The sequence below is a fragment of the Toxorhynchites rutilus genome, chromosome 2, assembly GCF_029784135.1.
Source record: "Toxorhynchites rutilus septentrionalis strain SRP chromosome 2, ASM2978413v1, whole genome shotgun sequence".
In the NCBI taxonomy this organism is placed as follows: Eukaryota; Metazoa; Arthropoda; class Insecta; order Diptera; family Culicidae; genus Toxorhynchites; species Toxorhynchites rutilus.
This window is the reverse complement of record NC_073745.1, coordinates 137,102,112-137,128,369: the sequence shown is the minus strand read 5'-3', so window position 1 is coordinate 137,128,369 and position 26,258 is coordinate 137,102,112. Positions and strand designations below refer to the sequence as shown.

Genomic DNA, 26,258 nt, shown 5'->3' with positions numbered 1-26,258 from the left:
CAAACTCTATGTTTACAAAAATGTCCAACTAAATATGTCACATTACAGGTCCGTCCAATTAGCTAAATGTCGAACTAAATGTAAATTACTGTACTTTCAATCTGGAAGCAATTTAATTGGTGAAAATTGAACAATCCGGAAATTCCCCAACCATCAATAAGCTCAGAACAACTGCCAAATTCTCATACTCATCATATCCTGGCAAACAAATTATGAAAAAATCAATTTGTGTTTTATTATTATTTTGGATAATATTTAAGAATGCATTAAACTGTATTTCGTAAACTCTTTTTTGAAAGGTTTAATAGCCCTGATAAGCGCCGTGTTTTATGGAATGGTTCCAATTTAGAAAACTTAGTACTCGTGGTTTTGAAAAAAACCATTTCGAACGCCCTCGATGCCGCCCTGTTCTGGATTTGCCACCAAAGCAGTTTGTTTGAAGAACAAACTTGTTTCTTCTGCTACCTGCTGCAGTTTAGCGATTGCCACTCGCCACTCGCTGCAACCGCCTGTTGTTGTCTTGATGTCCACCGAACCGAATGTGGTCTGTTCTGTATGCGGATTTTCTTATCGTCGCGAGCAGCTTTGCCAGCTAACTCGATCACTTCGGCGGCCGAAACTATAAAACGCCAACTGGTGCACTGATACTAACGCGGTCGGCCTAGCTACCCTTGCGGAGCAATTGGCGGATACACCTACGGGGAACTGGAGACCAACACTGTTCGAGCGGGATTTTGCCTTTCCTTCCACTTTTCCTCCTTTGTCATGTCCAGACATGGCTGCTTGTGTTGGTTTGTTGATGTGATGTGATGCGAAACGATGTGGTGTACGGTTTGGATGAAAATGATCGTTACGGAAGGAAGGAAGGAAGCTATTGTATTATAGAGACTTTAAACTTTTGCAGTTCATTCGTCTCTAGTCTTGAGAAAGGCCCTTTGAAAACTCTACTCTATTCTGCTCCAGCGCTACCACCTCCGCCCTCTTGCCTTGAGAAAGGCACTCGATCCCTCGCCGTCCAGCCCGTCCAGCAACGATGTTGTCCAGTCGGTGTCCACACAAAGAATGATCGTTACGGCAGCGTCGCGGGGATTTTTAAGCTGACTGGCTGGCTCGAGAATTACGCATGTGTGAGACTGCGACCAATGTTTCGTTCATATTTTTTCTTTTTCCTTTCCAATCGTGCTTCATTGTATTTCGCTGCTGCTCTGGTTGCCCGTTTTGGTCGGTACGATTTGAGGAGCACAAAATGGACCAATCAAAAATGGACACATAGTGCATTTGGACAATGCTTGATATTTCACAATTATTCAATTGTTTATCTCAAGAAAAATGAAATGTTATTCGTTATGATAGATGCGTAGATATATTTCCTATCAATTGATGCAAACACCTTTGCGATCTATTGATAAATGCTCGAGATATAAGCGTTTCAAATCTTGCATTTTTTCCTACTTGTTCAGTGCCTAGATTTTCATTTCACCCCCTATATCTTCCGGTTAGACGTAGTCCTACGTCAAAAAATCTACGTGTTTTGAGATGAAAAAGCTTAGATTTGAAGAGTTAGTTTAGTTTTGAGATAAAAAAGCTTGAAATGAGTTATAAATGGTTATAATTTTTTTTATTTGTAACAACTTTGTCAAATATCACATTTCCGTGGGTGATTGTAGGTAGAACAAAAGGTCAGGGACGTTTTTTCAATAAATAGTCTCAACTAAAAATGAAAACTATGGAAACTAAAATTTACATTTCATAAAATGAATCTATAAAAAATAATGGATAATTTGCCACACCATTTCCAATGCCTGTCTATCCACCATAACGGTTTTTAGGCACCTGGAAACCCCTTTAAAATTTGGTAACAACCTATTATCTCACTGCAACCCAACTCAAATGAAACTTTTCTGTTTCGCATAGATTCTCTGGGGAGTTATTACATCCAGATTTCCCCTCTCTCGATTGTGGAGGAACCCCGTAATGGTGGCAATTTTGCGGTGTAATAGGTTAATGTGGTGCGACTGTCGTTCCTTTTCGCTACAACAACCTGGGGTACACGTGAATATCAGGCTGCTTGTTGTTCTGTTAGCCGTTCTGAGTGCAACATTATTTTGCGGGCAGGATTAAGTGTAAAACTGATGACATTGTTAGTGCCGCCGTTGCTGCTGCTGCCGGGGAGAACATTATCTTCTTGCCAGTCGACACAAGTGGTGGTGATGGTGGTGGGTGTCTGGTTTTGTAATGGACTGTGGAGTGACTGTTTTTGTTGTTCCTTCCAACCACTCTCCCAGGAGTGTACATAGTTTTATCCAATGGTGCTCTTTGTCGAAGAATGGTACTGTTCAGCGACACAGTGATAAGGTATGTATTGCATTAATTTTAAAACGTCGTATCTTGTCTTCCTCATTAGTGGTATTGCCTAGCACAACATATTTATGAGACCAATATCGGAACGCAACGACCATCTACATTGGGTGGAACATACATATCGTTGTTGAAATCTGGTATGGATGTTTCCGTCTTCATTTGCGTCTTGTATCATTCATTCTGTCTAGTAATGGCTTCAAGGAACGAGCGGTTTGTTGCATCGGTGATACTTTGTAGCCAATATGAGTTTGAGATACATCTCACAAACAAAACAACAGTTTTGAAATGAAGTAAGCATTGAAAACTAATGCAAATGATGAAAATGAAGACAAGCTATACTGGAGTTTTACAAAAAGAAACCTGATTTATGATGCGCGAGTTTCATGATAAAAACGTGTACTGGGAGAATGTCGTTTTCTATTTGAACTCGTCTAAGCTTTGAGAAAAATATTTTCCTCAAATAAAATTCTAAAAAGTATTTACATTTCGATTGACATTTGGCCATTTCAAATAAGTTTTTTTTACTTCTTCTGTTTATTTTATGGTGGCTTTAAAATTGAAAGTTTATTCAGTTTTGCAAAAGTAACGCTTGAGTCATCCGTCTGCGAGAATAATATTTTTGATTTTGTGCCAGCAAGTCATATGAAACCATCTAAATTCCTTCAATTCTGAGTTGTAATTGAGCAACTTTTGAGTAGAAGTTAGGAAAAGAAGAAAAAGTGATTCGGGTGCTGCAGAGATGAAGGATGTTGTGAATTACTTTCGGACTAATACTGGCCAACTGCTCATCGCTTGTCCATAGCAAATCATAAACTGACGATAGCAGATACAAGCTGACGAGTTGCCGTAGTGGATACAGTATTAATTGTACTACTACTTTTCCCATTGAATAGAACGATGCAAGATTGTTAGTTACGATTGCTTTCACAATATAATTGATATAAGGTTCGCAAGGGGTAAGTTCAAACGGCTTTTACGAAGTTAAACTTAGAAGTTATCTTTAAAAATAACAAAATCACTAAGTTTAAAACTGTTTGCAGCATATACAAGGTATGACAGATGACTTTCGATAAAAAAATTGAGATTCAGACTGGATGTTTTGAAAAATGTCATTTTTCAAAATTATTAGTTTTCATATATATTGTTTCAACTTGCCCCGTGGAGCGGGTTAATTTGAAACGCTATCATGAGTTAAATGCGGGGTTTTGCCTTTCTACAACTGATTTATGAAACCCAAAATGGACACTACAAACTAGGAACTAATGTACGATACAATAAAATCAAGAATACGCTTTCATGTAAGAGTAGAACCACTCAAAACGACCACTAATGAGCTCAGGATCATTCAAATGTTTGAATATTACGTAAAGCACTCAGGAAGGGAGGAGGGGATGCCTTGAATCTGGAATCTGGTCCAAAAATAAATCCAAATGAGTCTAAACAGTTTTATGCTAATGATCATTCGTTACATGTTATGTAGGGAAGAGGGAGTAGAAAGTAGTAGAAATTTTGCGTTACGTAATAATTGAAAGATTCCAAGTTAAACAATTAACAAAATAACAAACTAACAATTAACAAATTTGACTTGTATCATGACAGTATTAGGGTGCCATAATCATCTCGATTTTCAAAAAGTTACCCCATAAAAATGTCCCCACCACGTCGAAAAAACATTCTATGCAAAATATCAACTCAATCGGACTTAAGCGAGAGAGACGCAATGTGGTCAAAGTTTGAGTTTTTTGAAAATCGAAAAATCTCCCATCAAAAAAATGATTTTTGAAGTCCCCGATTTGGCAGATTTCTCAATTTTCAAAAAACGCAAACTTTGACCGCTTTGGGCCACTCTCCCTTAAGTTCCCTTAAGCTGAAATTTTGCGTATGGTGTTTTTTCGAGGTGGTGAACATTTTTATAGGATAACTTTTTGCAATTTTAGGGTCAATTTTGATCCATACATTCATTGGCACCCTACTATGCATTCGAAAAATAATTAACAAACTGAGGAACTAAATAAAATAAATTTCTTACTTTTTTACAACATCGTTCATTTATACAGAAATCAATCGAAATCAATCGATTCTCACTGCTGTTTCAACTTACCGTAGGGTTGAAAAAACATGATGTAAGCTGAAATGCTCACAGTTCTATACGAAAAATGAAATCCAGTTCAGCTCAGTGCTGTTTTCATAAGATGGGTTAGAAGGTACTGTTTACTGAAAAAATATATCACGTCAATCCATCGTTCCTAGTAAAAGATCTAGCTTCCGTTTCAACTTGCTCGGGTATTTCTTTCGTTTTTCGTTTTACTAGGAATAGTTTGGGGAGCACGAATTGGTCCATCTCATCAATTGTTCAATTGAATAACACTATATGTATAGTGAACAAGCCCTACGTTTAAAATAAGGATGAAAATTCTCATAAAGCACAAATTTTGTGAAAACTTTTTCGAAAGTCATATTCATACACCAAAAAAGGTCACTTCCTATAAGAAAAGTTCAAGTATAATTTATCATAGGACAATGTAGAATGTCAAACGAAACGACAAGGAGAATTGAGGCAGCAGATAGATGATTCGTGGAATTCTATATATTCTTTTAAATTATTTATGTTCACATGAGATAGAGAACAATTTGTGAAAAACTAGCTGACCCGGCGAACACTGTTTTGCTGAAAATGATCTTTTGATATGAATACATTCGAACATTCACGATCTTTCACTAAGCAAACGTTGTGGCTTCGATCCTAGAACAATTAATTGATTGATATTTTACATGGAATTTATCACGGCATATATGTGAAGAATAATACATCAAATCTGATGTTACAGGACCAGACTTTGGAGATTTAGAAAAATATCTGATGATATATACGTAGGTGTTGAAAATGTACACTCTGTCCATCTTCTATAAGACCAGGTGATGATCTGGCTACTTTGTGTCATTGTAAAGATGATGATGATGTTGAGTTAGAGAGACTTTAAACTCCGGGAGTTTATTCGTCTCTGGCATTGTAAACAAACGACGTCTCAATTTATATTCGTGTGTATTAGTATTGGTAACTACCATACACTGCATGCTTTTAATATATGTGTGTAGATCGAAGCTCTCTGATCAGGGTAAGCGGGAAATAGTTAGAACAGCTTCGAATACATCAAAATCGCTTATGCAAATAAAGTAACCTTTGATTTTAAATGTTTCCCGGTAGATAAAACGTCAAGTTTCGGTAAAAAGTCCTTACATAAAGAGGGCTAAAAAGGTTAAAACTCCTAATCTTACACTATCTCACATCGAAAGACGTCTGAGTTTTTCCAAAGCTCACATGAACCGACAGCGGGACATGGTATGTTATGACAACATGTTTTTTTTTAAGACGGCATTTTTATGCTTTTAACTTTACTAGGGTATCTTCAGTGACGAAAAAAAAGTTCAATTTTGGTGGTCCTGATGGTTTCAACGATTGCTGGCGTGATTTATGGAAGGAGGAACAGTATGTTTCAACCAGGAACTTTGGTGGAGGCTCGTGCATGGTTTGGGCGGGATTTTGTGCAACCGGAAAACTCAAGATAACTTTCACATTCTTCAAAATAAATAGCAAGGATTACTTACATGCTCTGGAATCCTCTCTCCTACTGTTTTTGCGTAGATATAATCACAAAAAATTCACATTTCCAGCCAACAAGGAAACTAAGCAATGGGTTAAGGTCCAAAAACATGACTTATTGGAATGGCTGGCTCACTCTTCAGACTTGAGTCCTGTTTGAAAAGATTTGGGGGACACATAATCCACGCTGAGGGAAAGCAGTACACCACGGTTGATGAACTAAAGGCCGCAATTTCAGAGACATGGGAAAATATCGAGAAATCCGTTCTGTAGAATTTGGTGAATAGTTTTCCAACACAAATTTTCCATGTTATTAACCGAAATGGCAATGTTACCAATAATTGACATGTAAGTCTGCCAATTGTTTTGAATTTTTCATTGATAATACTTCTGCATTTTGAGATGGTCTTATAGAAACTGAACAGCTGAAATTATCATATTTAAGCCCAATCAATGAACAAACGACTCTTTTGGACGAAATTGACGTTAAATATACTTTATTCTAAGCATTCAACAATGTATGAAAATATATTGTCGAAATTCTAACTGTTTGTGTTACAACGAAATATATACAAGGTGGTCTTATAGAAGTTGGACAGAGTGTAGAAATAGAAGCTTATGAACTGGGCGAGAATGCAACAATAGCTTTTAGAATCATCTGCAGAACCATCAAATGGTTGGACGACTATAGTTTGAACGAAAAATAGAAATTTGAATAAAAACATGCCCGATTAATTAGTTTAGAATGAAGAATTACTGTCATGTCCATATCCTAAGCATTAGCTATATAGTAACTTTATGCGCCATTCTCAAGTTGACAGTTCTCGTGTTTAGCTTTGTTAGGCTACCATTACTAACTTTGCATTTATGCGCGTATCTGAAATATATTATAATGAAGGTGCCCGATGCCCGATGGGTTAAAGGAAATCGTGGTTTTGGAGAACAAAAATTGATGCCAAATGTCTTAAAATTGCATGAAACGAGATCTAGTGTTATCTCGAAAAAAAATTGTCAAAAATCGACACTCTTGGAGTTTTTTTTTTGGAATACGAGACGAAACGTATGGTTTTGGGTACCAATAAAAATAGTTATCTCGATTTTTCATTCGGAACTTGCTGCGATTTGTTGATTTGCACGATAATATCTTCTTCTTCTTCTTCAATGGCACTAACGTTCCTAGAGGAACTTCGCCGTCTCAACGTAGTATTACTTGCGTCATTTTTATTAGTACTTAGTTGAGATTTCTATGCCAAATAACACGCCTTGAATGCATTCTGAGTGGCAAGCTCTAGAATACGCGTGATCACAGTGCAAGTCGGAGGAAATTTCTTTGACGAAAAATTCCCCCGACCAGAACGGGAATCGAACCCGAACAACCGGCATGTTAGTTATGACGCTAACCACTCGGCCATGGGAGCTCACTGCACGATAATATACCCTATGCAAAATATTAGCTCATTCGAACTGCATTTATTAGTGTCACTGACGATAAATTTGAGTTTTTTTTTGAAAAACGAAAAATTACCGAAAATCCGGGTTTTCAAAAAAAATATTGATGCCAAATGTCTTAGAATTGCATTACTCGTCGAGATTTACTGTTATCTCGAAAAAAAAAATTGTCAAAAAAAACTTTTTTTTGCACTTAGTCGTTTCTCCGTCTGAAAAGTCGACTTTTGACAAACAATTTTTTTTGAGATAACTGTAAATCTCGACGTGCAATGCAATTTTAAGACATTTGGCACCAAAAGAATTTTGAAAACCCTGATTTCTGACGATTTTTCGTTTTTCAAAAAACTCAAATTTTAACGTCTGCAACACTATTAAATGACGTTCGAATGGGCATTTGCATAGTGTATATTACCGTGCAAATCAACATCTCGCAACAGGTTCCGAATGAAAAATCGAGATAACTTTTTTTATTGCCACCTTAAAAAAAAACGTTTCGTCTAGTATTCCGAAAAAAAACTCCAAGAGTGTCGATTTTTGACAAAAAAAAATTTTCGAAATCACACTAGAAAAACTCAAACTTTGATCGCTCTTAAGTCTGATCGAGCTGATATTTGGCATAGGGTGTTTTTTCGAGGTGGTGAACATTTTGTGTAGGGTAACTTTTTGAAATTTTAGGGTCGATTTTTTCCCGAACATTCATTGGCACCCTAGTGTATGTTTCCTGACATTACGTGGATACCACCAACATCGTCTAATCAATAATTGCTTTGCCAATCAATGATACTAAAGCTGAAATTATGCTTAAAAATTTGAATTATAAACCTAATATAGATTTCAATACAGATTTCAATACAGATTTTTTGAGAAAAAGCTAAGATAAAGAGATTTTCCCAGATCAACGCTACGGCACCTTGGTCATGCTGAAGCAGTTTAATACAGTGGTCCAATGTTCGTTGCAATACGTTCAGGAAGATACTGTTCATTGAACGCATTTTCTCATGGGCTCGATTTTAAAAGGGTGAGCGAGTTGCCTGAATTCGAGATTATTCAGCTTCAAGGAATAATCAAGACAGTAATCATGGTAGAGGTAATGTGGTAGAGGCAAATGAACTGCAAAGTTCAAAGCTTCTCTAAAACAAAACAGATACGATAAATAGTGTGGATGAAGGACCAGATGAGAACCCGTTTTAAAAAAGGCCATAGATATTTTTGATTTATCATTTTAATCAATTAAATCTTGATCCAATACGCGTTACCAAAGATGCTCCAGGACGCATTGCTTTCAATCGTTGAACGTCGGATGGCTCCTCTTTCCGGGAGCTAGTAGGGCCAATATTTCCTCATGATCATGAGGGTTCTCAACTGGAAAAAACGAAATATTTTAACAATATATAAGAAAACAGAATATATTGAGTTCGCAAACTCCGATATTAAGCCGAGTGGTTTGCTTATCACGTTCCAAAAATTGCATTTTAGCGTAACGTAATTTGTACACGACGCCTAAGTAAAATTGCCGTATTTGATCCGATGAGCAGCTACAAGCAACACAAGAGTTGCCAATGCATCCCGAAAAAAGTACTGTTTAATGCGGTTTATGGTCCGAATGAATCATTGCCCGCATTTCTTTATAGATGAAGATGAGAACAACGTTACCGTTTAGCATAAGTATTTTAAACAGATTATTTTTCGGTATTCTATTAAGCCTACAATGTTGTTTTGTTGATACAATTCCCCATCAAATTGCATTACATGTTGCACAGTTAAACAAAACCATTGCACACAGTTCACACCTCTGCAGAACATTCGCACCAAGATAACAGAAACAAAGGTGCTAACCATCGAGGTTTTGTCAAGTTTCAACGACCCATCGGCAGGAAATCATCCGGCAACACAAGACAAGTGAACGAGTCTGGATAAAATTCAATTATATTTCAATTTCGCTATATTGTACCGTCTATGCCCCGTGGGCTAACCGGTGGCTATGCTCCGACTCTGACTGGCAAACAACATGAGCAATGAAGACGACAAACAACGCAACACCTCTCAAGCTCCAACAGTAGAACAAGCTCCAACATCTGCAATAAAACGTGGTTCTGTTGCTGGAGAGGTGAAATAACAAGTCCATTAAATTTGAATCCGTCTGTTGTCTACGGAATTACAGCCGCGTCGAGTCGAGTGCTAAAGAGCAGGGGTCATTCTGGTGAATGATGATCATCTGACTCGGGACGGGATGGTATGGGGTTCCGAAGGGGTTGCCGCAAAGTGGACACCATCGACGACAAGACTTAATTTTCCATCTCCTGCTCGGGGGAATTTTCTTGTGCCATCATTGCGAGAGGACTGGTTTTAGGGACGATTCATCAGTGTCTGTAACACGAACATTTTCCACTGTAAACAATTGTATATTTCTTCAGTCCAATATATACCAATATACGTAGGAAAATATGCCCAGAAGCTACTTTTTTCTTATCTCTCACCACGGTGTAAGTGCATACCGGCGAAAAAGGTACTCACAGAGCTGCATCTTGATTGGTAGAACGAGGAAGTCGTATTGTGCCGACAGACTGATGGGAAATTTATACAACTGCCAATGGTTAATATTTCTGTTTCCCCAGAGTCATTGCGAGATGCAGGCTCGAAAAATTCTGAAGGCGGGTATCTAGCCGTGCAATTGGAAATTATTGCAAGAAGTCGGGTGAAAAAAGTGGAGGAGAAATTTATACATATAAACCCGGGTAATGCTCTCCTAGGTAGCAGAAGAACATGAAAAATGCATTAGGTGGTTCGGCGTTCTTTTGCCGCTAGAAACGGAGGAATTTGTTCAGTATGCGAAAGGGGGAATACTCTCTTTGTTGGTCGCTAAATGGTCGATGGCGAAATGGAAGCAGCACGGTCTATTTGAGTTCGTTTTTTTCCTTTTGCAGGCAGTAAATGTAAGTTTTTATCGGCTTAAACTTTCAGATGTGAATATTTTTACATGCATTCCACTTTTTTCCAGTCATAGAGGTGTGTTTTCAACAGATTAAAAAAGGTTCACTAGGGAAATTCTCTGTCATATTCTCACATGTGAGAACAAATTAATTCTACTGAAGAGTTAATTTCGTTTTATCCTAAAATAATATACAAAGTGATAAGCAAGCGAATTTAATTGAATAATTTCGCCCCAGTTATTTGATACATCTTTCTAAGCAAAGATCTCTTGTGATCAGTGCCACAAATTATCAAAATTTATTCACGAATTAAGGAATTAGATTTTTCCCAGTATCGGATGAATTCTCTTCTGTTGAAACTCAACTCCATATCTGTCATAATGAGTATAACACAAGAGCCGAGACGCGTGAACTTTGTCTGGTATATTGATCGAAAGCAGCATGAACGAATTTCGAAAAGCCTGCATTCAGGCACTTTCATTACTGTCAATAATTTCAGGTGATTATCACGAACGTTAAGTTGATCTTCATCGCTTGCAGTGAATTTTTATTGAAAACGTGTCACCCATTGCACATATAAATGGTGGTGTATGCCATTTCCGGGCAGTTGTGAGTAGATTCATGAAACGTAGCAAGAGTCATTCTATATATTCCATTGCCGAAGTCGCCAAAAACAAGAATTTTGTGTGATGAATTGCCATCCTTCATCATTATTCGATTTCACTCTCAATTGGTGACGCTGAATTTTATGCTTTGATTTTCACTAACACGCAATGATCTTCATTTTCGACGTTGGGAATATCATGACGAAAAGGAAGATGCAAATGGAAAATGAACTTCATGGCAAGCTGATGTTGATGTTCATTCCACTGGGATTCATTGATAGTGTTGTATCATATTTATCGACTCTCGCTTGAGCATTAGGTTATCAATACAAGGAAGGCAGAAATTCGCCGAATTTGAATGTCGTGAACGTGAATATTTCCAGCACTGCTTGTGATAACCGATATAGCGCTTTTTTCTGAGTTGGGTTAGGGTCACCATGAAAAAAACGGTTTCTTGCTCTAACTTTTATATTTTAAATTATACCTGCAAACTGTCTTCAAAAGACTTTTAGAGCTTACTAATACAAACATTTTGCGATGCAGAACTTGTCAATATCTCAGCTCTGCTCAATGTAATTGATATTTCTTCCCAAAAAATTAGGTTTCTTCATTTGTTTGTCATTCTTTCTGGAGCAAACACAAACAACGATTATTGACGGCATTTGAAAGAGCAGATTTCACTCTACATAATGTGAGATTTTCAAAACGTACGAAGACAATTTTGATGTAGATTTTGATGTTTGTCATGGTCACAGCCTAATGCAACTTAGAAAAAAAACCTTAAATCGAAAGATAGAAAAAAAAATTTGTTGTACAAAGTCGATTCAAATAACTGGGGCAACAACATTGTCGAACTATCTTTATCTGTATTTATAAAGATAAGAACGTTTGATTTTTGATTTCATGTAAAATTTTGAGTTTAGAAAAAAATTGCAAACAAATGAAGAGGGCGTATATTTTTGGAAGAAATATCAATAACTTTGAGCAAAGTTGAGATATTGACAAGTTCTGCATTGTAAAAAGTTTGTTTTAGTAATTTCTAAAAGTCTTTCGAAGACAGTTTGTATGTAGAATTTGAAACATAAAAGTTAAAGAAAAAAAACTGTTTTTTTTCATGGTGACCCTAACGCAATTTAGAAAAAAAACGCTATTTCGGTTATTTCAAGAGATAGAAAAAAAACCTTGTTCTACAAAGATGTATCAAATAACTGGAGCTACAAACTTGTAGAACCTGTATCTATAAATATAAGAAACTTAAGTTTTTTATTTCGTCGAAATTTTTTTCGAAGACAATTTTTTCCTAGAGAATAGCTGTCGAGCTCCAGATGCTAATGACCATGGCCAACATAACAGAGCAAGAGCCTACCACTTACTGATGAATTTCGGGAATGCTTGTAGAATTACGGAGGAATTCGCCTACGCTCGTGGATAATCGAGGTTCTACTGTATTTAAATTTTCCTTCAAAAGCTTCCATCGAATCATATCAATGCTTAAATTAAATTCTGCTGGTACAAAGTTGTACCAACTTCATTTATTTCAATGTATGGACGAAGGATTCAAAATAAATCTAAATATTGATTTCTTAGCGAATCAGTAAAATGATACTGCAGATTGTTGGGAGAATATGGAAAGCTTTAACTCTATGGTTAGCATGAAAAATACCAGAGAACAAGCGTGTTTTGGGAGGATAGAATATCCAACCTGGCGAAAGATTGTAGAACGGAATAAAAAGAAAGAATAGCATTGAACAATTGTAAGTCTGTCTATAAAAATGATGCAGTTGTTTTCCCGAAAATCGGCACGAGCTCTCCGGACAACCCAATATGGGCTATCCTGATTTCTCCTGATTTTTATTCTTATTTTTCCTGATTTTTGGAAATTATAGTTGGCAACCCTGTATGCCTGCATTTTGAAAATACATCTGTTCCAACCTAATTCTTAGTTATATTTTTTTCAGATATAAGTTACAAAATTACATTTTGGGTAATCATTATCCGATATACAATGTTTTGAAAAAATGGAAAACGTCAAGAAAGAAAACAAGAAACGTCAAATCTGCGCGAAATCTTCTCTATATATATGAAAATCTCGTGTCACGATATTCGTGACCGAACTCCTCCGGAACGGCTCGACCGATTTTAATGAAATTATGCACAAAACGTTTGTTAGATATGAGAATAGGTCGTAAACTATATTACATACCGCTAGGATACCGATTACCATATATTTAATACCTATAAGGGTGACACTATGCAAAAAAACATTTTTCTGAACAAATTGAATATTTTTTTTGTGTATATTTTTAAAATTTCGTTTCAGAAAAAAACATAAGAACCAAAATTTTAATCCTTTTAACTCTGTCCCATTTTTTATTTTATTTTAGTAGGGATTTTTGTAAACACAATATCCAAATTAAAAAAATTAACCGCCGCTCAATTTTCCAACAGGACGAATTTATTTATGTTGTTGAATGACAAATGGCACTACGCACGCTTCATCGAACTTCACCCACACATGCGGAAGTAACCTCAATTCGTCTAAAGCTGGGGACATCGACGAGGTACTGGAAACCTTATTGATTAAGCACAATGAATTATTGAAATCCTTCAGATCACACATGCTCGGATAAAAAAAAGGTTTATCACGCTATTGTCATCAATCCAATAAATTATCAGCTGGAGAACACGTGTACTGATTCAATGATTTGAATTAATATTTATGAATATGTATTTACAAGAGACCAAACAAGCAAGAAAGCTCGATGGATTTTTACTGAGCTGTGCTGTGAGCTGTGACAACAATTCATGGTCAGCATGTACGCGAACGACGGGGGCAAACGACTGCGATTCCTACGACACAATCGACAGAAGCAGCATGAGGACGAATAAATTCAACTGCGAGAAGCTATCAAGAGCAACGCCGACACAGTCTTTGCTATTTCCAGGCAAAACGCAATGCATTCTTATGGAAATCGATAGTGTAATTGCCTCGGAAATTCCAGATCAGTCTACTGATCAACTACTAACCCGTATTCTGAAATACGATCTAGTCAGAATAACTCGAATAGATCGCATTTTTCATTCTGTAATCTGTTGGACTCAAGTCCAATCGAGTTGTGATAATGTGATAATGCATGGCAATTTGACATAGACGACATAACGAAAAATACGAAAGTTGTAATTGTTGTGTACGTAAAATAAAGTTGAGTTAGGTTCGGCACTATGTCATCTAAGTATTCAAATAACATGAAGTAATAATCTTCATTCAAGTGTTAATAATGTAAAATTGCTTTCGGTCTGCTAATCTGATATAGAGTGAATTGCTCCAAAACTTCTATTTTTCATCAAAGCAAGGTTGCCACTTTTCCATAGGTCAATTAACTCTTAGCGGTCGCTTGTCTGCTCTCAGCCACCGAACTTTTTTTACCGTTCTGGTCGTTTGTCTGCTCTCAGTCACCACGGCGAGGAATCATGCTAATCTTTTACTCTATGCAACGATGCATCAGTTTACACTTTTCTAAACGAATCTGAGTGTCTAGTGAACCTGTTCATTGGATAATATGGAGCTTATAGATAACGGTACCCAATATAAATAAAAGATTATTAGCGTGAAAATATACTGAATAGCTACGATACATCGGACAAAACAACTATAGTAAATAGAATGAAACGAGGCGGTATTGTTTACGTTAGCAAACCAAATTTTATTATAAATTACTATATGAATGTGGGAGGGGTACGAAAATTTGTGGAATGACTTGTGGGTGATTCTCGTGTCATATACACGAAAGTGATTTATAAAATATATAGTGTATATAAAACACATTAAAACACGTGGTTTAGTAAATACATATCTAAATTTTACATGAAATGAACATATCTTACTTATCTTTCATAAACTTACATGATACATGCTCTTTCAAGGGAAAATAATTCCGACCAGTATGACACCCATATAAATTTTCAATACGACCGCAAAGGGGTAAGTTTGAGTCGAACAGATTTCAGAATGCAAAAGACGATTTCGTTCGAATCGTGGTAAAACATGGTCCATGGCTCATGCGGTGATCTGAAGCCTTTTACCGCCTTGCGTTGCAGTTGGAAAACACGATACCAAGGGTAGGTGGATATCTGTATATGTATAAACTAGCTGACCCGGCAAACGTTGTTCTGCCATATAATTTATTTCCGGAGAGTATTTTTGGTTAGCAAAATTTGATTTTGGCTGCGAAACATACATATGCGTACCTCTTATTTCCGAATTTTCCCTTTTCATTTTAAACTAGCTGACCCGGCAGACTTCTCCCGCCCAACATTTGTTTTTTTTGTTATCAATACCATCAAACATTCACGTTTTCTTACTAAGCGCAAGTTCATGAGTGCAATCGCAGAACTGTTCATTGATTGATTTTCTAATCGACCCCGTTGAATTTACCTTTTACTAAAACAATCCTAGTACTTCTACCAAAACTCCTCATTATAATATCAGATTATTTTCAGACCTAATTCTCGTTAAAGATTTTTCAACCACTTGCAAATAATATGTTTCTCCGTTACATGGAATAAATCTTTGATACAGAAAATATGATAGAATAAAGACAGACCCCTCCCCTTTTCTCACTTTCTCACCTTAGAGAGGGAGAGGAGTGCCAAATTCGGCTGTTATGCTGAAATTTGTTTTTCATTTGTATGACAGCCCACCCTAAGAGAGGGGGGAGGAGTGTCGAACCACCTTAGAAATGTTTCCTCCCCATAAAACCTTCACATGCCCAATTTAGTGCCGTTTGCTTGATTAGTTCTTGAATTATGCGGAAATGTATGCTTCATTTACATGGCAGCCCCCTCCCCCCTCAGAGAGACGGGAGGAGTGTCTATGCGCCATAGAAACGTTTTGTGTCCCCTAAAACCTTCGCATGCCAAATTTGGTATTTTCTTGACTAGTTTTCGAGTCATGTAGAAATTTGTCTTTCATTTGTATGGTAAGTCCACCAACATCGCCCCCTCCCCCTATATATAGAGGGGGTGGAGTGTCTAACCACCATAGAAACATTTATTGTACGCTAAAACCTCCAGATGCCTAATTTGGTTGCCTCCTTCCTGAATGGCGTGAACGTTCCCTGTGGAACTTTTGTCGTCTCAACGTATGCATTAATTAGCGTCATTTATTAATACTTAGTTGAGATTTCTTAAGCCAAATAACACGCCTTGAATGTATTCCGAGGGGCAAGCTCTAGAATACGCGTGACCACAGTGCATGTCGGAGGAAATTTCTCTGACGATAAATCCCCCGGCCAGAACGGGAATCGAACCCGAACACCCGGCATGATAATGTGAGACACTAACCACTCGGCCATTCCCCGCGAGGGTGACTGTGACGGGTTGCGCGTCAAGTTGGAGGGCAATTCCTAATCGGTACACGTCTCGACGTGTAAACGGATGCTGATTGGACAACTGCGACGGAGGGAGTGTCAAGGAGGGCGTCTTCAAACTGGTGTATACCCCACGTGAGCTGCTGTGACGGAGTGCGCGTCATGTTGGAGGGCACAACCTAATCGGCGCTCCGCTGGGAAGAGAAATCCTGCGAGGGTGACTGTGACGGGGCGCGCGTCAAGTTGGAGGGCGCTTCCTAATCGGTGCACGTCTCGACAGGTAAACGGATACTGCCGCGGAGAACAGCAAAATGCCTGCCTGGCAACGTCTGATCGTGGCCTGGATGGAGGAACGCTGTGAACGTTTCGCGCCTAGGAGAGCATCATCGAATCGGTGTGTACTCCACGAGAGTTGCTGTGACGGAGTGCGCGTTATGTTGGAGGGCACTGCCTAATCGGCGCTCCGTTGGGAGGAGAAACCCTGCGAGGGTGGCTGTGACGGGGCGCGCGTCAAGTTGGAGGGCGCTTCCTAATCGGTTCACGTCTCGACAGGTGAGAAACCCCGCGAGGGTGGCTGTGACGGGTTGCGCGTCAAGTTGGAGGGCAATTCCTAATCGGTTCACGTCTCGACGGGTAAATGGATGCCTATGAAATGGACATAAGCGCAGTGGAAAGAAATGGAGAAAAAAACATTGAGAAAAAGGGAAGGATTAACGCTATTAAGCGTAAACTCGAGAAGTGCATGAGCACAGCCGCCCCCTGAAGTAGTCGCCTAGATGTGGTCCCAGGGGGAATGAGACAACGAGTAGAGGGCTTGGTTTTTGTGGGTGCGATCCCCACTCGACGTCTGGGTTAACCCTTCCCAGGTAAGGCTGGTAGAGCGTTCCTCACCTCTATAAAAAAAAACTAAAAGACTAACAGCACTTGTCACTATGTAATTGTAGAACATATGGGAATTTAATTTTCCAAATTTTCCCTTTTCCTTCAGAGTTTTCCGAAAATTTTCAATTGCCATGTTTGGTTGGAATATTTTTGGTTGAAATATGTGTAATCTTTTTATGAGACCCCCTCTCCATTCCAGAGGAGGGAGGGGTGTCATACCATCATAGAAACATTTCTCATACCCAAAAACCCTCACATCCCAAATTGTGCTTGATAAGTTCTCGAGTTATGCACAAGTTTTTGTTTGTGTGCCCCCTGTAACTTGTGTTTCACTTGTATGGCGGCCCCCCTTAGAGAGGTGGTGGAGTGTTTAACCGCCATAAAAACATTTATTGCACCCTAAAACCTCCACATGCCAAGTGTGGTTTCATTCGCTTGATTAATTCTCGAGTAATACAGAAATTTGTGTTTCATTTGTATGGCATGTTTCTTTGATGGTATGACAGAGAGGGTTCCATAAAAATAATGCACATATGTCATGTTTGGTTGAACATGACAATTGGAAATTTTCGGAAAACTCTGAAGGAAAATGGGAAAATTCGAAAAATTCAATTTGCATGTTCTACAACAACGCTTGTCAATGTTGTTAGTCCATTTGATGTTTGCGGTAACGAAATTGATCTTCGTTCGAAAGTGGAAATGGATTTTAATGTGATAAAACGCACTCCTATATCGTCTTCTATCTATATAAATAAAAATGGATCGCCGAATGTGTTGATATTAGAAAGGAATGTTTTCATTCTCATATTTTCTGTATCAAATATTTATTCCATGTAACGGAGAAATATGTTATTTGCATGTGGATGAAAAATCTTGCACAATAATTGTGTCTGAAAATAAACTGATATTATAATGTCGAGTTTTGGTAGAAGTACTGAAATTTTATAGTAAAAAATAATTTTAAAGGGTAGATTAGAAGATCAATCAACGAACAGTTTTGCGATCCATGAACTCATGAACGTGCGTTTAGTAAGAAAATGTGGATGTGACAACGAAAACTAAATTTTGGGCGGGACAAAGTTTGCCGGGTCAGCTAGTCCAATATAAACGAAGAAACGGACAACCATTGACAAATATCAGTAACACAGACGTTGACGGACTGGAAATCATTGAGTAGTACCATATTCGCCTCAGCTGAGCAAAACATTCAATGTTCATATTAATGTTGAGTTCCGCTGTTCGGCGAAAAGCAGCAAATACAAATAAAAGTCCGTGAATAAGGGAAGCAATATGGCTGTATTTCAAATTCAGAATCGATATGACTTCTTCTCGATTGAATGACAACGATGAAATAATGCGCCAAAAACTTGGCCGGTATATCAGCACCAATGATTTTGTCTTTCATATCTTTGGTTTCACAATTCATGAATTCATGAACGTCATGAATTTGGCTTTCCATTCAGAAAACCTATTTTTCACCTATGAGACCGTTATTGAACAAAATTAATATTGATTTTCTTTATTTCATTTTCTACATTAAGACAAAAATATATTACTTTCTTTCACTTCACATTTTACTCAACCTTTTTTTTACTTATTTACATATTAACACTTTACATCAAACACATCAGTTACGTAAATAAAATACATTGAAATAACATGGTTTGAATGAATGGAATTTTTTTCAAACTGTTGGCGGCGGTTATCGACTAAAGTGCTCAATTCCTCTGTATATTATAGATCTCATCGCCACAGATTCGTTTGATTTTCATCAACGAATGGATCAAAAATGTAAATCCATTCAAACATACTTAGAATATATTAGTTATTGTTGTTTATTCAATCATCAAAATATTCACTAGAAATAATTTATAATATTTGGCAGAACAACGTTTGCCGGGTCAGCTAGTTATCTTTTATTTATATGACAGCTCACCATCGAAAACTAAGTACTCTCAGGAAACACAAAATATTTCAATCTGCGGGGTAATAAATTAATGAAGCCACTAATGTGTTGTTATCACTGTATTTTCATGATTTGCTACGCTTTCTATGTGTCCCTCCATATAGTTTGAAAATTAGAACGACATGTTGTCAACAGATAGAGTTTGTGGAAGAAAAATCATTAGAATAATAAAAGATTGAGAATTCATAATGAATGCGCTGTTGAAAGATTCATTTGAGCGTATCAATCAAAGTTCGTTCGGTTGTTACAAACCAAACAAACCACTCGTTTGATTCTTGTTTATGTACTTTGCAACAGGGCGCACAAACAAATATTTATTTTAGTGTAACGATACACGATCCTACGATTTCGAAACAAATCAACGCGCGAGGAGACGCTTTCTCAAAGGCGGGACCATTTATTTGGCATAGTCCATTTCCAATTTTATCGCGATCAGCTGCGCTGAGATTTATGAATGGTACATTTCTATTCATCTCGTTTGGCAGAGAGAAACCTGCATGTAATGTGTGGACAGTGATTTACCTACAATTTTTGATTCACTTCCTTTGGGACGCTTCCAAGAGGCTAACCCGCTTATCCCGCTTGTGAATGAAAATCACTCACGTTTGGATGCAAATTGTGCGCATTTCCATTCAAGAAAATGGCAACTGTAAACATCCGAGTGGCTAAAACTCGAACGGGTGTTGTGTATTTATAGAAATGTGATACACCACGAATAGCTGTAGATATGGCCGAAAAAAAACGGAATATGCTGAAAAAACGCATCGCATCAAACGTAAACGCAAACGGAACAGTTTTTAAATTGTACTTCTGAACAGTATTCAGTTGTCTTTTAGGTTTCCATTCATAACCATTTTCGTTGAAATGAGCATCCCTAGAACACATGCACATCGTGGCGTCATTCGGAAAATTACGCGAAAAAAAAAGTACAAACAGGAAAAGCGCCTGCCATGCTAGAAAAAACACGAAACGAAGACCGATGCGTGTGTACTCCTGGCAAAGTAAGAGGTGATTGATTTATTGAAATGGAACCATCCAGGCAGATGTTTGCGGTTTGGCCCCCGCTGAAACATCAGCGTCGTGGCGTGACTTTGAGGTTCTGAACAACTTTGAACATTTCATCTCCCTCTGCTGTTGAAGGTCGCAATGATTCAGTGCGGCTGAGTGTTTTCGTAATGATTTGTTGGACTATCCCGAAATCATTTTCCTAGAGTCTGGTATCTCAACCACGATATGAAATTAATTTATATTCCATTTAAGAAATTAGTTCATAATAATCGAACGATCCGTGCGAGTATCCGAACCAAACACACCACACGGTTATGTGACAAAACCGATGCGGGTATTCCAATTCTTCAATATTAGTCATATAACCGCCATCATCAAGCGATGTCGTAAAATAAAACTTAACTGTCTTCAAGGTCTTTCGTTGACTGCGGATGTCGTCAGTCGGTGCGGTTCGCAGACGGTGGATTGCGTGTAATCACGCACGACAGTGTAAACCGCAGACCAACGGACCCGATGCGATAATAATTGCTCGGCTCAGCGACTCTGACCCGGAACCGTTCCAAATTCACACAGTGCAAGAACCATACGGAATCACTTTTGTGTGTAAAGCCTTCTTCTCTGGATAGCTACAGCAGGAAATGGTATTGTGAAACCTAATCATGCTGGATCAAGAAGAATCACCTTGGTACGACGCACCAGAAGCTTCAGCACTTGATTGGTGAACAATGAGTGTGACAGGTGAATATATCAAAAGATGAGCACCGGAGCACAGTCGACAAAGGAAATGGCGAACGCTTTAATTGCATATTTATTCCTACAGACAGGCCCGTGTCAAATATAGTTTATTCAATTAAGCAGATATCATAAATTCTGCGCGAGAGACTACAATTGTACTGACGTCGGTAAACAATCCGACAGACTACGATCAATCAACTTATAATCTTTTGAACAGATCAGGAGATCCTCGGCGACGGTGGTGGCATTTGGCACCTTACGTTTCAAACGTTTATATAGTATTACATGAATAGCTACATATAAACTTTAGGACATTTGCTAAAAAATCGATAACACTAGAGATAAACTGTAATTCACGTCATAATTAGGGAGCCTATTGTTTATCTTCCCTATTCGACAAACGAAACGTACTTGTATTTTAATGAATCTTTAAATGCTTGTATTCTAATGAGCTGTTATTTGTTTCTTTTCCAGATTCATTTGTGGCAGTCAATGAAAAGGTAAGTATTAGATGAATAATCCGACCGTGATTTTCTACAAAATAATGAGAACACCCCAGAAAATCTGCCATTTATTCATTTGATGAGTAAAATTTTGATAATTTCACTGAATTACGACAAGAGTGTAGAATAGATTCTAATCACAATAGGAATTTATTGTTGGGATAAGTGTCCCACGAATCAATTCTGCAATCAATTACAGTGAAAGCTCTCCATAGCGACATCGCAAGGGACCGTCGTTATAAAGAAATGTCGCTATAAAAATGTCGCTGTAAAAAACATTCGCTATAGAGAATTCGGATGTCGTTGTCGGATGTCGTCAAATCCCTGTGGAACAAATCAAATTAATATATTAATAACAAAAGAAATTGACTGAAATAATTGAAACAAAACATTAAATAATAGACACAAAATTCAGCTCATTTGTCCCCTAACAAAGTTTTCTTTAAATAAAAAAAAATTAAAAAGCTGTCCTTTGGCAATTCTTTTTAGTTAATAAACCAGCATAAATCGTTTGGAAAGCATCTTCTAGCTGGTTTTGAGAGCCCATTCCTTTTGACGAATATTTGAAACCATCCGTCGCTGGCTTTGAATGATTTTTGCTCTAGTTTCGCAGTTTTTAGTTTTAATTAAATCTTTCAATTATATCCAATTTATTTTTTAGCGTCCTACATTTTCTTGTCTTTGAATTTATTTTGGACTGGAGTTTAGATTAAAACAAACTATGCTTCAAACTATTGCGTGAGTATGAATTTAAAAGCTTACCATGTAACAGTTGGGCGGACAATACTTTTCGTTTTAAGTTAAATGCAAATACTTTGTTTTCTCAAGGACGGGATTCTGGTACAACAATGCTTCAATTGATTTGTTTCAATAAGCTTTCCCTATCTCTCATCAGATTACAGGTTTCCTGTTTGTGTGTATTATGAAAGCTGAGCTGAATTCGTGTTCAATTCAGATGTCTCGAAACTGAACAAAGATAGGGAAACTGACAGCATTCTTTTTTTGTCTCGCTCTATCACTGTTTTGGCGGAATGAATTTTATATATATACCATCAGAACCATTTTGAGTAAACGTGATCCACAACAGCCAATCTGTATTGTGTTCCTTTTTACTCACATTGTAACGTTTAGTTAGTTTCCTACTGCGCATTACGAGAGCTTTAGAGAGATCACGTCTCTTTCGAGAGTTTTTATTTATTTATTGCTCTTTCGTTATACGAAATGGTACAGCTGATAATGTGCAGCAGAGTTTTGAATATATGAAAATGTACCGTCAGCAGAATCGCGTCTGAATATATGTTCAGGTTGAGTGATGTTTCAAAATTAATATTAATTGCGCGCGAATCGTTCACAAAACATAATATTGACTATTTTCGTTCATAGTCATATACTAAGTTCAATCAAGCTCGTTATTATTGAACTGTGCATGGCGTGACCTTGAAAATTGTCGCAATAGAGAATGATTTGTATGAGCGGTAATGTGTCGTTACAGACAATGGTCGTTATAGAGAAATGTCGCTATAAAGAAAAGAATTTCTATGTGATTTTGAAGGGACCTTTGGATATGTCGTTATAGAGAGATTTGTCGCTATAAAGATTGTCGCTATAGAGAGCTTCGACTGTATACTAAGTCCACGATCTGTTATGTCTAGGAACAATTTAAATGTCTGATCATCGACAGGAAACCCGGAAGTGACGTTCATAAACTCATCAGAACGTGGTGGCTTTTTATTAAAGGGAACTCGAAGCTATCATCGATGCGGTAAAATATGTGGTTGAAATTTTTAAGGCAATGCTAAAGGAAGGAAGGGAAGATTCTCGTAAATCTTTTGCACAAAACAAAGACTTTTTCATGGTACGTACCACCAGTTCTGGTGAACTCATCATCACAAAAGAACCGGTGCTCAGATTTGAACTCGGATCTATATATTTATATTTTTCCGATCTGTCACATAATGAAATAAACTTTATCGAATATGGGTTAGAATCCAATGAAAAAAGAAGAAAAAACACACTAACAGTAAAGAAAAAAAAACCAGGTTCACTGATAGCAAAACACTACACAAAAGGCTTGGTGGACCCTACCAAATTGCGGCAAAAGCACCACCGAGCAACGAGGAGGGAACAGGAAACATTCCAGGATGACCACTACTAGCGACACCGTTCAGGCAAATGGTTGGTTTCCTCCTTCTTCTTGCCCCTCTCTCGGCGAAGCGATGAAAAGGGTGCTCCTTCAGCAAACAACTCCGATAGCGGTATGTCGAAGTGACCACCAAAAAGCGATGGTTTTCTCATTCCGATGTCCAAACCGCAGTGAATGAAATCCGTCCGTTCGTCCGCATTGGATCATAGCGACATTAAACTTCTACAGTTTATTCGCATCTAGCCCTGAGAAGAGCCTGTTTAATTCAAACTCAAGACAGGTGTAGAGTCATGAGAAAGACAATTCATTCCCACTCGACGCTGCCAGCCGGCAACTATGCTGCTTCGATGCTCATCACACGAGGTTCTTGATTGAAACCTACGAATGCTACCTCCTTTAATAGCAACTTAACGTGGGATGTGAGCGCCAATCGCTCGCTCGCGATGCTAAAATTTGGCTTGTCAGTGAACTAAATGTACAGAGAAAGTTTAATTGTTTGATAGTTTCATAAAATATATTATTTTATTCAATGTAATGTAGCATCTTGCAATGCCCTAATCGATTTACGCGAACATCTCGTAAATCCATCCGGAAATGACTGTGAGTACATGAGAAAGCTTGTATTTTCGATTTCGATCAATCGGAACGCATCAGTTGTTGTTGGTAATGTTCCAAGGTGATTCGCTATTTCGTTAGGTTTAGAAGATCATTCCGAGTTTATATTACACTAGCTAACCCGGCAAACTTCGTCCCGCCCATTTACTTGATTAATTCTCGAGTAATGCAGAAATTTGTGTTTTATTTGTATGGCAGCCACCCCTAAGAGAGGGGGAGGGGTATCTAACCACCATAGAAACATTCATTGCACCCTAAAGTTTCCATATGCCTAATTTGGTTTAATTTGCTTGATTAATTCTCGGGTAATGCAAAAATTTGTGTTTCATTTGTACGGCAGCCCCCTCTAAGAGAGGGGGAAGGAGTATCTTAACACCATAAAAACATTTATTGCATCCTAAAACCTCCACATGCCAAATTTGGTTTCATTTGATTGATTAATTCTCGAGTAATGCAGAAATTTGTGTTTCATTTGTATGGCAGCCCCCCCTTTGAGTGGGGGAAGGACTGTCTAACCATCATAGAAACATTTATTGCACCCTAAAACTTTCACATGCCAACTTTGGTTTCGTTTGATTGATTAATTTCCGAGTAATGCAAAAAATTGTGTTTCATTTGTATGGCAGCCCCCTCTAAGAGAGGGGGAAGGAGTATCTTATCACCATAGAAACATTTATTGCATCCTAAAACCTCCACATGCCAAATTTGGTTTCATTTGCTTGATTAATTCTCGAGTAATGCAGAAATTTGTGTTTCATTTGTATGGCACCCCCCCCTTTGAGTGGGGGAAGGACTGTCTAACCATCATAGAAACATTTATTGCACCCTAAAACTTTCACATGCCAACTTTGGTTTCGTTTGCTTGGTTAATTTCCGAGTAATGCAGAAATTTGTGTTTCATTTGTATGGCAGCCCCCCCTTAGAGAGGGGGGAGGGGTCTCAAAATATCACGAAAACCTTCCCCGGCCCCAAAAACCCCTACATACCAATTTTCATGTCGATCGGTTCAGTAGTTTCCGAGTCTATAAGAATCAGACAGACAGACAGACATCACTCCATTTATATATATATATATATATATATATATATATATATATATATATATATATATATATATATATATATATATATATATATATATATATATATATATATATATATATATATATATATATATATATATATATATATATATATATATATATATATATATATATATATATATATATATATATATATATATATATATATATATATATATATATATATATATATATATATATATATATATATATATATATATATTATATATATATATATATATATATATATAGATAGATGATTCAGCTTCTCACTGGAATATTCGGTTTGAACATTGAAGTTGATGCAAATCCAGTCTTACCCAACTTTTTTTTTCACTTTGAGTTGTTTTTGGAATTGTTGTTCGCATGTTCAAAAAAATTATCTTGATTTCTGTTCATAAGGAACCCAACATAGAGGTGCAATAGTGTATTTTTTCATACGAATTTTAGCAAAGAATAATCTCCAAACCCATCCAATGTTTCAAACAAGTATACCCATTTAAAATAATTTGAAAGATTCAAGAAATAGATTGAGGATTTAAAATTTCCAGCGTGACATTTCGCTATTGACATGTGTGTGAGTGAGAAAGAGAGAGTTAATTATTGTTTAGTTGTCATTCAGTAAAATAGTCTATTTTTCATGGGTATCGATCACCACATCCTATTGTCAATCAATGTTCTAGATAGATAGAGGGTTTTGCCCATGGCATACTTTCCCGTCCGAATTTGCATCTTATCACATACCTCATAAAGGGCCTGTAAATGATAACGGAATCATTAAGACATGACATATCAATAGGTAAATGAGCATGGATTTAATCCTTAGCAACTTCGATACCAAGCGTAAGAAAGACTATCTTGGTATAAGAGGAGTTTATTGTTTGGCAGACTCGTTTTTGAGCGCAGTTCTGTAACGTTTCACTGTGTGATTCCAGTTAGTGTGATGAGTGAGTATATAGTGATCACAAGTGTTTTTTTAACCAAAAGTTATTAATCGATTCATTGGAGA

General features: G+C 37.4%; 1 protein-coding gene across 7 annotated transcripts in view; it reads left to right on the top strand.

Annotated features, from left to right (window-relative positions):
• Positions 1–26,258, top strand: part of LOC129769760 (mucin-2-like) — a 256,566-nt gene that overhangs the window by 129,835 nt on the left and 100,473 nt on the right. For 5 of the 7 annotated variants that reach the window (XM_055772222.1, XM_055772218.1, XM_055772216.1 and 2 more), the window contains one exon: positions 21,381–21,406. In XM_055772222.1, coding sequence (XP_055628197.1) covers positions 21,399–21,406 — 8 coding nt within the window. In that variant the 5' untranslated portion in view covers positions 21,381–21,398. Of the gene's footprint in view, positions 1–21,379; positions 21,407–26,258 lie in introns of all 7 variants that reach the window. The other 2 variants (XM_055772223.1, XM_055772219.1) reach the window with 1 other exon arrangement.